Below are 13413 nucleotides of genomic sequence, written 5' to 3' on the forward strand. Positions count from 1 at the left end.
CCTGGACCCAGCTGTAACTCTTTTTAGGGAAAGTTCTGGTCTTGGCCTTGTAATTGACATTTGAGCTGGTCTTCATTATCGTGTGAGCTACCTGAAACAAGCCAAGAGCTTATACATTTGAACCACTGGTCTGAGGTGAGCTCCTGAGAGCAACTTCAGATTCAGTGATCACACTACAAATACACCAGACTGATATAGTAGACTGCAGGCTACCAGGTAGGAGGCACGAATGAGATGAAAAATGTAAGTGTAATGACGTGCTACCTCATTGAGAGCTCTGGCGGGGTTACTCAATAATCATCAAGTTACCAGTGATAGTCTCCACGAGGTTGTAAAAGTACTTTGTGGTGTGAATGTGCTGAGACAGACTATCCTACTTCCCACAATGATGATCCGCCACTTATAACGGTGTGCGGTTCACATTCATTCTCTTTGTTAGAATCTCTTTATTGCATTTTTGTTCTTATCTCTTACATTGACAGTTCACATGACAGTACAGTAGGCAATTAATCATCTGCTTTGGATTACAAAAGGTATACATCTCCTACATGGTATTTGACAAATGATAATTTCAATATGGAGCCGGGATTACCAAAGGCAATTGCCCCCGTATCGCCTGGGTCACTACGGCATTTTACATATGTATTGTACAGGCGTCAAAAACAACAACTTGGCTCAATGAACATTGCAAGATTCTTGATTATGTGAAAAGAAAATTTCAACTTAATCTAGTGTGACCAACTTGAGTCTACAAACTTGATACTCAACTTTGTCATTCCCTCCACCCGCAGTCCGCAACGCCAATGCTGATATTTAATCATAGACTTTCGAGTGGCACCAGGCACCCATACATTTGCTATCCGTAGCGCATTTGCACTGCTTCCTAACGCCTTTGCAATTGCTGGGGAGTATTCGTACCCCCTAACCCGCTGCCCTTGCCTCAGTCATGTGTGTCCTCCTCAAGTGCCCGTGTTGACAGTTGGAAATCCGCTAGTATTGCATCCCAAATTTGTATCCTCCCTGTGTAGTGCTGTACTCTCCGCCTGTGCCCACACAAGGAATGACAATATCCAGGCCTTAAATGGGGGAGGGTCTGGGCTCTTCCACCGGCGTGTAATGAGCCATTTAGCAGTTATAGAACCCAGGTCGAGGAATCTGGAGGGTGTGGTTCACATTCATGGTGCACATCCTATCACAGGTAAGGTCTTGGAGAACTGTCAGAAATCCAGAAATGTCCAGATGGTTCTAGGGGGGTGTAGCAGACCGGATTCTAATTCAGCTATGAAGATGAATTCTGCGCATTGTTTTCTAGTCATTTTGGTAACAGTCAACTGCATGGCATATCTGTGCCACATGCGTCATGTACAACCAAGCTGTGGAACACTCTTCCACTATATTTTAGGACCATACCCACCCTTCTCGCTTTCAGAAAACAACTCAAGGCTTGGCTTTTCAGAAATTAGCTATACCTCAGCGCAGTACGTTTATGACCCTGAAAGCACCAAGACACCTACGGGTATACACACGCTATTACATAGCATAACATGTTGGAGATTTGTGTGTGCTTTTTTTCTTAAAAGTTTGCACTGTTTGACAGCTGGTTACTAAGTTATAGGATGTGTGTGTTGAGGTGTATGAAAAGTGTTACATCTAATGTGTTGAAAGTGTAGGTGCTATGTTTCTTAGTGGTTGGTGGTACTTTTACGTACGGATGAGCTATGGGATGGTGGACAACATGGCATGAGTGAAATGTAGGGTATATTAAAAGTGTTACGTCTGATGTGTTGTGTTAGTTTAGGTGTGCTATTTTTTGGTGGTTGGAGGTGTGAGCGATCGCAGAGCCAGCTGTAGGATAATCTTGGTGTTTCAGGTGTATTTGATTTGTTCTGTCTACTGGGTTATTTTAATGTTGGCGTGTAGGTTGGTAGAAATTCATACAGTACAAAATATCATATTGCTTAGCTAAAAAGGCTATCAACAAGTTTCAAACAGCAATAAATTAATACAATTTGGTGTGGTGCACAGTTTCTCAACAACTTTTGGCACTGTGGTGGACATGTGAAAGAGAGGTGCCCTGGCACCTCACATGTACTGCTGTGTTTATTGTCTTGTAGATGGGCTGAGTGCCACATATGCCGAGGCATTTTGGTGGCAAGCGTTTGAATTTCTTGCTTGATTAAAGCAATTCCCACCACACAAAATAAATCAGTAGGACAGCAGAGTGCTGTGTGGGTTTAAATAAAAAAACAACACATAGTAGGCCTTGTAATCCTGATGGTAAGAATAGGAGAACCCAGGCACACAAAGGAGGATCACATGCCTCCTGCTCCTAATAGACTGAAGCTGCAAACAGGCCCTCCCATGATTATAAAGGCGAGTGATTTCTATTTCGAGTGATATCTGGTACGGTCATCACTAAAATCCTAAAATGGCTGCTTATTGTGAAAGCCAGTAGAGATAATGATCTCAACATTTTATGCTGATCTACTTCTAATGCTTGCCACACACATTTTACAATCCTGCTATGCATTTTACTTTCCGCTCCTATGCTGGATACCATATGCAGTGATCTTTGAAGAAGTTGCACTGATAACTCACCATGCAGTGCGTACGGGTTGTAAAACTGTACGTGAATGAAGTAATCTGCCTTCAAGAAATAACCCTCACCTGATAATCAGATCCCACAGGACCGCTTCTGGTGGATCATGCATATCATCAGATGTACTTGTGTCTAATATAAGATTCCTGGTGCATCCAAGAACTGCACTGTGAAATAAGAAACAGGACTTTCTGAGGACAAACCCAGGGGAGATTCTCTTACAGCACTAGTATGGAGAGGAGGGGCTTGTGTACCAAACACAGCTCTGATTTTTTATATTTTGTGATATTTTATGTTTGGTCTCATGCACAAATACCTGTAGGCACTACAGAAAACTTCTTGAATTTGCTAGTTCCCTTGTCTTGACTGGACAATTCCCAAAAAATGACAACAGTACCGCCTACAAATATTGGAATTTGTATGTTGCCTGGACATGGCAACAATCAAGATAAAAAGTCATATGATTTGCATAAGTTCGCAGGACAAATGCCTCCCTCCTGATTCCCCAGGTCATTCTGGGGGGCTATCAGGAAGTTATCCATCTCACTTATGTACTCACCTATATTACATCTTTCTCAATTACCTCAAATTCATGTCATTTCATGCCCCTTTAGATCTATGCTTTTACTTTACTTCTCTTTACATGTTCTGATAGTTCAAAAGCCATAACACCCACAATTCGTCAAAAGGCATAGAAAATAAAAAACAATGGAAGCATGAGACAACAAAAACACCACTCCATGAGATATGCTGATCTCCAAGCAGGCATCTCTAATTAGCTCAAATAGATGGCATAGGCACAAAGCCTCTCCCTATATTACCTTAGCATTAGAAATTTAGCAGAACTATGATGCTCAATTGATCAGCGGATAACATTTATTAACCCCTTCCATGCCCATGACGGAACGGTTCCGTCATGAGCATCGGTTGCGCTGTGCTCATGACGGAACCATTCCGTCATGGCCCCGCCCGCGCTCGAACCCTTCAGCACCGCGGGGGAATTCCCGCCGCACTGAAGGGGTTAATATCGCAGAAAGTAACGCAAGGATCCACTGTACCTTCATGACATCTTTAAACGAGTGTTTGAAGGGCACTTCCCCCTTTCCACCCTCTTCTTCCTCTTCCTCATCCAGAGCATCGTAGCCTTCATCGTTGCTCCCATCGGGCTGCTCGGTGTTGGTCATGTGATCAATCAGCTGCTCCAAGGGCGGACTGAGATTCCGCTCCTCATTCTCCTTCAAGCCATAGTCGAGCGCTTTGTAAATGATCATTCCAAGCGACTCAATAACCTGGAAGAGATATTAAAAACAGATATGAATTTACTTTTGGCACAGAAAGCAAAATATGCACGCTGTGTATTTCCACTTGTATATTAATTTACAATGAACCTCAAACCAAAATGAGAAGATGACAAGACAACTAAGGTGGGCTACTGAACACACATTTACCTCTACAATCCCTGAAACAAAAAGTGGTTCAAGACTGAATTTCGCACAGAAGGAAAGATGCAAACTGTGGGCTTACTACAGAAGGCTACATGCTGAAACTGTCACAACAAGGACACATCATACCTCCCCCACAGTGTGCAAAGTATTCAAAAGCCACCACGGCACAAAGCTGGTGAGATTCAGAGCTCAGGGACCCCAAGAAGGTGAATGCCAAGACGACTTCCCTTGATGAACTATGTGTCGAGGCATAGGGGCCGTTATGGATGGCACGGTTAGTCTTAGAACTATTAAAATGAGCATTATTGTATTGGTTTCGTACTGTGTGACTACAGGAATCGCCCTCCCCCGAGGCCTTATGGAGTTAAACAATCTATGTTAAGTGTAGGTCAATGTGAAGGCTTTTTTGGGCACATGTGTGCGTATGAAACCACTTTTACTTCTCTTTACAACGTGTGAAATTTCTAAGTGTTGTTAAAAGTTCTCGAACACATTACAAGCGTGACAGTGGTGTGATCTTACATGTGTGTAGCATGATGTTGCACTATGAAAGGGGCATGATTACGTGCCCATTGTGAAAATATGTGATACATGATCTCTTCTCTAATTTTAGACAATACAGAGGAAAAATTTGAGAATGGTCTGTATTAACGTTCATGCTCCATTTTTATATGTGTTATAGTGTCACACTGCTAAGAGACTAACAATTTTGAAATAGCAATCAAAACTTAGTAGGGATTAGATTTGTCTTGGTCCTGAAGAACGCCCACTGACCCTCTGTGGCACATTGAGAGGCTGAAACATGTCAACCCCAATTTGATGGGTCCAGCAATTATATCCAGTCACATCACTCTGTTTGTAACATTGCCTAAGGACCTCATATTAAAAAAACAGAAAAAACAGACAATAGAATCAAGCAGACAATCTTAATCAAAACAATCCCTCTTAGAAAAGTGATTCACTAACAAAGGGCTTCAAACCCACCCACTCACACTAGGTGCAGTGGAAGAGGATTCACAGATGAAGCATGCCACAGATGGTACCTGTGGGTGAGGATCCTATAAACATATCTAATAGATGCTAGGATCTCACTAACTACCTCCTGTAGCAAGTAGAGCCTAGAAAACAAAGTTAACCCTCCAAGATTGTTTAGACTGTACAATATATTTGGGAGGCTGAGGGTACTCTTTCTTAGTTCCCCCCCCCCCCCTCACAAGTATGATACCGCTACTTATAGCTGTCATTGCCTTGGGAATGGACCATTAGCAGCTGCTTCCATTCTAAAACAGTGGGGCGAACATTTTGACCCACTTACAGGTACTGTGAGAACCTTGCAAAGATGTCAATCGTGGTCCGTTATAAGCAGTGTTTACAATGAGCCACGACTAGGAGCTCTGGAGTCAAGGCTGAAGCTAAGGCAGTGCGAGCTCACACACTGCCTGCAAGTGAGTATAAACACAGTTATTATTCAAAATAAAACAGCTTACTTAACCACTACCTCGTGTTCCTCTTCGGTCCTGCAGTCCAAGGCTCCAAGGCAGCCACTCCCATAACCAATCCTGACGCTGGTCTCATGCTGCTGATAATATTACCCAGCATGAGAGAAGGACCAGGATTGGTTGGAACGGGATGCCTTGACGCTCCCTCAGGCACTGGAGCCCTGTGCCTGCTCTCCTCTCAGCTGTCTAAGACAACTGGATGGAAAGGTTTAAAATGTGCATGTCAGGCAGGCAGTTGCAAGACAGCCGGCCAAAGTGACACGCGCAGTTTAAACTGGAGCAGTAACCACCACTACTCCCTGCTGCCAAACAGCAGCAATGGCCCTGCTCCGACGTTCGGCTCGGACTGGCTCCTTGAAATATAAAATGGTAATAAAATCTCTTTATTACCATTTTATTTTTCATATTTGCTGCACTGGCAGCGGCAGGGGTGACGCTCCTCCGCCCTAATGGAGGAACCGTCACTGGACAGAAATCTCTGTGCCCCCCCTATTTAACAGGAGAAACACCCATAACCCATTCTTAAAAAATTGATTGGTGAATAACGTTTTGAAAGTACAACACAAAGTACAGCGTTGTAATTGGTCTGAGCGCCGTGGATCGGTGCTCAGCCAGGGAATGGGGGCCTGGGCATGTTCTCCTCGCAGGCTTTAATGCAACCTGCATGGAGAAGATGCGAAGTGCGCATGAAAGTTTGGCCGGCCCGGGAGTGCCGGCCAAAAGTCATGTGCACTTCGGAGTGGCAAAACACTCCTCCCCTGCACCTCTGTCGTCGGAGCAGCCCACCCCAAACACAAAGCTGCAGCAGAAGGAAACATAAAATGATAATAAAGCAAGTTAGTATCATTTTATGTTTCCTTTACTTCACTGATGCGAAGCAGTGGGGCGACGCTCCTCCGCCTTAGCGGACGAGCCTCCACTGACAAAGAACACATCATACCTTTACATGAACAAGCATTTGCAATGCAATAGATCTCGCATTTGCGAGAGTTTGAGCTACTGGCATTGTAAATGACAATGCCTTTTATTTATGCGTTTGAAAACCTGCAAGCTGTGCGCAAACAAGCACTTTGTACTTATAGTCCTTGCTTATGAGAAGCAAAGCTGGCAGTCTCTTTCACAGACAGCCTTGCTTCTTGTAAGCAAGGACTATACGTACAAAGTGCATGTTTATGCACCGGTTGCAGGTTTTCAAAACAAATGAATAAAAAGCATTGTCATTTAAAATGGCAATAGCTCCAACTCTCGCAAATGCTTGTTGTAGCTGGCAAGATGTCTCAGTCAGTTAAACGCTTTTTGCTGACATCTGGTGTGAACTGAAGGTCACGCACTGGGAAGGACTGCTCAGAATTTCATTCTTCTGAGGTTTATAACTGAATTTCTACTAAATCACTTAACATTAAAATAGCTCTGAAATGGTAAAAATCGGTGGCCTCCTTTAAAAATACTATATTACACATGCAGGTAATTCAAAACGATATCTGCATTGTGAAAGTGTACATGTATTTTGTACCTTTATGGGTGTTATTTTACGAATTTATTTAAGTGTATTTCACCATTTAAAAAAGGAAAAAAATTATCTTAAGGCATTTTCAAATGCGTGCAAGGAAATCGTAAATTCAGAACGTTATAATGTTTCCACTGTATGTGTAAAATAAGGCATTGACTTGATGAAAAGAGGAGGCGTCGCTTGTCTGAGGTTCAGCACAGACAGTGGCCGTGTTTTAGTCTCTGGCTGTCACTGGATGTGAGTGTTATTCTCATGTTAATCACAAGAGCGAAGGGGTTTGCAGTTAATACGGCTGCCGTCGAGTTCGTATCTCGACGTGTCGTAGATTAGTGAAAACACATCCGTTTGTGACGCCGAATCTCTTGAGCAGGGCCACTGAGCAGCTTCTGGGGAGAGGGAGGTAAGGCCTTCCTAGAGGCACCCTGATAGGTGGTAGGCGCTATACCGATATGAATAACACAAGGCACGCCGTCTCCTCAACTCACGGGACGATCTGCCATGCGTTATTCAGACGAGACCTCGCTATACCGGTGTGTAGAACCGAAGGCGCTCTGTCTCGGCGCACACCGGATGATCTGCTAGGTGCTATACCGATATGAATGACACAAAGTGCTCCCTCTCAGCACACACACCTGATGATCTGCTAAGCACTTTGCAGATGAGGCGGCGCTGTACTGATGTAAAACACACACACGCCATGCTTTGCTGTTGGCAGTGCCATGCCAGGAGAGAGGGCCCGAAGGCTGGGCCAGGCCTGGCTCACTGCCACCATAGCCGACCCACGGTACTCGCACCCTCCCCCTTGGTGTCCCGTTTTCTTGCACACTCCTGTGCTCACCAGGTGCATGGGAAGGCTGCTGCCCTGCTCGCCAGTCTCTGCTTCCTGCCGCGAATCGGCAAATTATTTCAAATAATGGACGCCGCGACTTAGTGAAGGGCAAGCGCCTATGAGTGAACTTCTGGGGTGCGCTCGGCCCACTCCAAAACGTTCAACACCGAGTCTGGCAGCAAGCAGCACCGAGACGAGCAACAGAGATGCTGCTGATCCTCCCTTGCCAAAGCTGGCATCCAGATCCTGTGCACAAAGACGTCTACGTACTCACAGGACTGGAGAAAGCAACAGTAGGTAATGGCGGCGGGGTGCGCTCGGCCCACTCCAAAACGTCCAACACCGAGTCTGGCAGCAAGCAGCACCAAGACGAGCAACAGAGATGCTGCTGCTCCTCCCTTGCCAAAGCTGGCATCCCGCGAGTGTGTGGTGCCGTGCGTGTGCCTATCCCACAAGTGTGAGGTGCCGTGCGCGTGCACAATATCCAGTCTGGGGGGTGAGAGTCAGAAGAGAGACAGGTCGGTCACCCAAAAGCCTCTCTTTCAATGGAAAGCATGGCTTTAGCATAAACTGTGACGCGGGCAAATAGAAAGCGTAGGAGGAGCTTCTAGCCCACTTCCAAAGTCGACTTGACAACAACAGAGCTCGCCGGAGAGAGCAGCACATGCGCTGCAACGCTAGGCGAGACCTAAAAAGGGAAACAGTGCAAATGCATGGTACACTGATTATTTCAAGCATGTCACCACACAAACATCGACCGCCAAGTTAAAAGTTTCACTTTTCACAGACTATTTCAGGCTCTCTTAAACCATTCTATGTCTTTCCATTTCCCCCGGTATTGACAGAAACAATGTACATAAGTACAGGTTTGCTATATAAAAAAACTATATAAGGAAATGGTGAGTACTGTGTGATGATATTTTACACTTTCTCACACAAAGATGAGTTATATAGTAGGTAATGCAGCTAAGAATCTTTTACTTATCAGGTATTATTCTCTTTGACGCTACGATCAATGTGATTTTATGTAGTTTTTTACTCATAATTAGTTTTGGCCTTGCCACCTCTGCCGCATCATTTTCTACTTTCAACATAAATAACTTTTGCAGCTCAAACTGATCAATAGTTCATAAAAAAGGTGTACGCAGGTAAAGCCCACCACCAGACACTGCCAAAGTAAACTGTCCCCCGTTCACCTGTTGATTGCTGTATTCGGGCACTAAAGAGGAGAGATTTTTGCACGGATATTTTCATAATACCACTTCTTGAAACGGTTGGGGGAGGGGCTTTTGTCTGCAGCAGGAAACAAACAACTTACACATTTAAATGCCATTCGAACAAGGTGGAAGAGCTGGTTCCTACTTTCTCGAGAAAAAAAAATCATTCGCCATTCGTGCAAATTCACGCTAACATCGCACACTCTTCAGAAAGCAGTAGGGTGCCAGAGCTTAGAAGCATCCTAAACATTCTGCATCTCTTTTTATGGTCGAATATCTGGAATCTTCAGGTACCTCCTACTGAGACATTTAATAAATATATAATGCACAGGAGTTTGCACAAGTGGATAAGTGTGACAAAACAGAAGACACGTTTTAAAGCACAGTCGATATATGCGAAATAAAAGAGTCGTGACTTTTATTGCATCGCAAGAAGTGTGTAAGTGAAGAAAGGTTTTCTACTGAATACAGCGTATGTTGAAGTTGAAAGGACGAATGTGACTGTAACGTTTTAAGAGGTTGTATAATTTACATTTCTTTTGACTAATAATTCAGTTAATTTCGCTGCATGAGTTGGCCCTTCACAACGCCCAATTCCAATTACCATATAAAATTAGTTTTCACAAGTACCGCAGTCTAGCTTAAAAAAAACATGTATGTTCTACCCAGCATGTAAATCCCCTGTATGCTCTTCAGGTGTGTCCAATCGACATTTCATCCATGCGAACCCCCACCTCTGTCAGCGCTCCAATGATAGGTGAGTAGGTAGGTAGTAGGTAGAGAGAGAGAGAGAGACAGAGAGAGAGAGAGAGAGAGAGAGAGAGAGAGAGAGAGAGAGAGAGAGAGAGAGATTCTTAAGAAGATAATACACGCCCTAAATCAAAAATAATAGAAAAAGAAACCTATGATTAACTTCGAGGCTTCTAAACTCTGAGAAAAGTTATACTTTCTATTTCGATAACTAAGCATATATTCTTGAACTACCAAAGCAGTACAATGAATGCCTCATCATTCCTAAAAGCAGTAAGGTTCATCTTTTGAACTTGAGATAACACATTTATCAACCTGTTATGCAGAACATTTTCATCCAGTCCTGCCTTTTACAAGAAATCACCAGCACTTTGCATATTAGGACTTTATTTTTTCTTTAGAAGCTTGGCCTACAATCCACAGACAGCAAAGCTTTGATGACTGAAAAGTTAGGACTGACAAAGGGGAACCCTTGTGCAATTGAAAAGCACCATCTAGAGGCACTTACAGCACAACCAATCATTTCCATTGTTGCAATTCTAACCTTTAGTTTCGACCTCAGTGGATGGATGGCCTCTGAAAAGGTAACTCCTCCTGACTAGCCAATGACAACAGTTGCAAGGAGTCAAGCGCTACACTCCTCACAGTTAGAACGCCATGTTGCTCTGGGGCAGCTTCAGGCAGAGTGGAAGTTTGGATACAGCGAGACATCCCAATCAAGGCGCATAACCCCACTATACATGCATCCAATTGTTTGAAGGCTGTATGTATACCCCTAGGAGCTAAATTGTGGTTGCGCAGATTTGGGAAAAGCCATTCAAAATAAACAGTAAACAAAGAAGCAGCCTACACTGAAGGATAATTGTCTAGTGAAGACTTATTTTAGGACCTTATGCGGCACAAGGTAATGGTCATGCTGATGAAGTGAAATAAACAAAAATCTAGCAAAGAGCCACGTGCAAGACTCTCCCTCGACATCAGTTTTATACTTGGAATGAGACATTCCTTACGTAAACTATAATTTAATTCCACGGAATGTTGCAGCTGAATATGGTGTGCGCTCCGTTATCTAAAGGTGCGTTCGTACAGAGAATCACAACCTCAAGTCGGGTTGCCTAGTTTCTGAAGGAGTTGCTCTTCCAGTTTACAACAAATAGTTAGATATACCCAACCAAAGCTTCAACTGCTAAAATAACCTGTCAAGTGAGACAGACCATCGATATTTGTCATTGGAATTACAGACTTGCGCTTCTCACATTCCAGATGAAGGTGTTGGACATAGAAATACACAACCTGGGGGATGGCCTAGTCACCCGTCTTCAGTGGAACATGCATGACCTTTCAGAAGGTCACCCACTAATCCTAGGGCCTGCTTTACAACAAATATTCATTCATTTACACCTGCACACATCACAGGTGTAGATTAGGGAATTCCAGGGATTCACATACATTCCCAGTGGTAAGCTTAGAAAGCTAAACCAAGATCAGCTTTCAAGGCCTATTGGAATGTTAAGTGGCAGCTACTAGTTTTGCAACATGAGGTCCTATGTGCAGTACAATTCCACATTGAGGTCCACTGTGCAAATGAGTTTTTAAATTTTCATGATTCTCTCCACAGGAAAAACATTTTGTCCCATGGAAAACTATTTTTGTTGGAGGAGAAACTCCTTACCCGTACTCCTCCGCCCAGCCTGGAGGTGGTGCGTCCACCTTCCGAGCCCGAAGGTACAACTAAACAAACCGTTTGCTGAAGTGAATCTCCAAACACTTCCAGGGATGGAAACTGTCAGAGAGAAGTTAGTGAATGGAAATTTGTGGCCATTCATAAACTCTCAATGCCAGCCACACCTTTTTCCACTCACTCCACACCACTTGAATGGGGTTTAATACTGCAAAATTATACGCAGAGGGTTGGTATAATTATGCAGTTATGAAAACATTTAACCATGCCAGGTATTCTTTGAGGATACTTAACAGTTGCAAATGGGTCAATATTCATACATAAACGTTGACTTACAGCCACAGATGGTTGTAATAAGACTTCTAAAATTCCCAATGCATTTCCTGGCCATCACTTTCACAGCAGACAGAAAGTAATGACAATAACTATGGATATATCAGGCTGGCCCGGGGTGGCTCCTTCATGTGGGCGGAGGAGCCTCGCACCAGTGCTTCCTCGCAGTGCGAGAAGCAGAAACATAAGATGGTATTATAAATACCATTTTATGTTTCTGCTTCTCGCACTGCGAGAAAGCAGAAGGGTTTGGTTGGGGACGGGAGGGTGGCCGGTCCTGCTCTAGGGCAGGAGAGGAGTGGCTTCCCACTGTTGTGGGTGCTGACTGTTTGGTCAGCCCTCTGGGGCCGACCAAAGCAGTCATGCACATGCTGCCTTTTCGCCATGTAGGCTGCATGCAGCCTACATGGCGAATCACAACATTGCCATTGCAGCATTGTGATTGGCTTAGAGGAGGGGAGGGAGGCTGCCTGCAGCAGCTTCCTGATGCAGGGATGACGACATGGGACCGAGCTGGCGAAGGGAAGTTAACTTTTCTTTATTTTAATTTTTAATTAAACCTCCATCCGTGCGATCCCTTTCCCGCGCGACCTCCACCCACGAGTCATGCCGGCCACGACTGAAGCAGGCCAAATCAGTTCAAAGGGAAAGCATTTTACTTCGTTGTGGGAATCCAATGTACCATCGAGTCCTCCAGATCCACAGTAGAGAGAACCTGGACAAGAGTCAGAATCCTGAATTTATGCTTCCGCTGGAAAGAATTCAGGACTGAAGATCGAGGATCAATCTCAGCCCTTCGTCTTTCTTGGGCACCGAAAATTACTGAGAGTAGCACATCTAATCAATGGGTGAAAAGTTCCAGGGGCAACCTACCCACTTTTACAGCACATCCTATCTGCATTCCTGCAAGCTATCATAGAGTAGTCTAAGGGAAATCCAAGATGGCACTGGCCTTTGGCCTTTAAAGGAAGCAGAGCTTCTGTTCCGGGCAGTGCTGTATTTAGGGAAATGAGTAGTCTCCTCCTCCTACGCTACCCCAAACTGGATATGCTATTGAAAATAGTGGTTGAATCGCTCTACTAGCTGGTCTGAAACTTGAGAAATAATATTGTAATATATTCTCTAGCTTTCCCACAGGACAAGCAGAGTCTTGTAAACTGAAAAGAGCTTCTGGGGCTAGTCACTGAGGGACATGATAACGTTACATTTCTGCATGTTCCACTTTTCTATACAATGCCCCATACCTTGTAGCCCTCATGGCCCACATAGGGGTGACTTATTAACATTTAACAAGAAGGTTTTACCTCTGTCAAAAGGGTTGTTTTAACAGGTTGGGCAGTAGGTTTACACTGCAGCAAGCAGGCTATATTGATGTATTTGAAGCTATGTTTTCCTTCTCACAATAGTGGACGGCTCAATACATGCCGTAGCCCCCAAGTGACCTTTGACTTTGTGCCATCGGTGTAGTTTCTACTCCAAATATTATAGACTTATAGGAGAGTTTGATATTCCAATCAGAAGTAAGCCCCAGCAATAAACATGTATCTAAA

The 13413-nt window shown here is 44.1% G+C and overlaps 1 protein-coding gene across 5 annotated transcripts in view; it reads right to left on the reverse strand.

The window, feature by feature from the left end:
- SPIRE1 (spire type actin nucleation factor 1) overlaps nucleotides 1-13413 on the reverse strand; it is a 490495-nt gene that overhangs the window by 301466 nt on the left and 175616 nt on the right. For all 5 annotated transcript variants that reach the window (XM_085605852.1, XM_085605851.1, XM_085605848.1 and 2 more), the window contains exon 3: nucleotides 3658-3888. In XM_085605852.1, the coding sequence (XP_085461978.1) occupies nucleotides 3658-3888 (231 nt within the window). The remainder of the gene's footprint in view (nucleotides 1-3657; nucleotides 3889-13413) is intronic.

The sequence above is a fragment of the Triturus cristatus genome, chromosome 5_1 (genome assembly GCF_964204655.1).
Source record: "Triturus cristatus chromosome 5_1, aTriCri1.1, whole genome shotgun sequence".
NCBI classification, from domain to species: domain Eukaryota; kingdom Metazoa; phylum Chordata; class Amphibia; order Caudata; family Salamandridae; genus Triturus; species Triturus cristatus.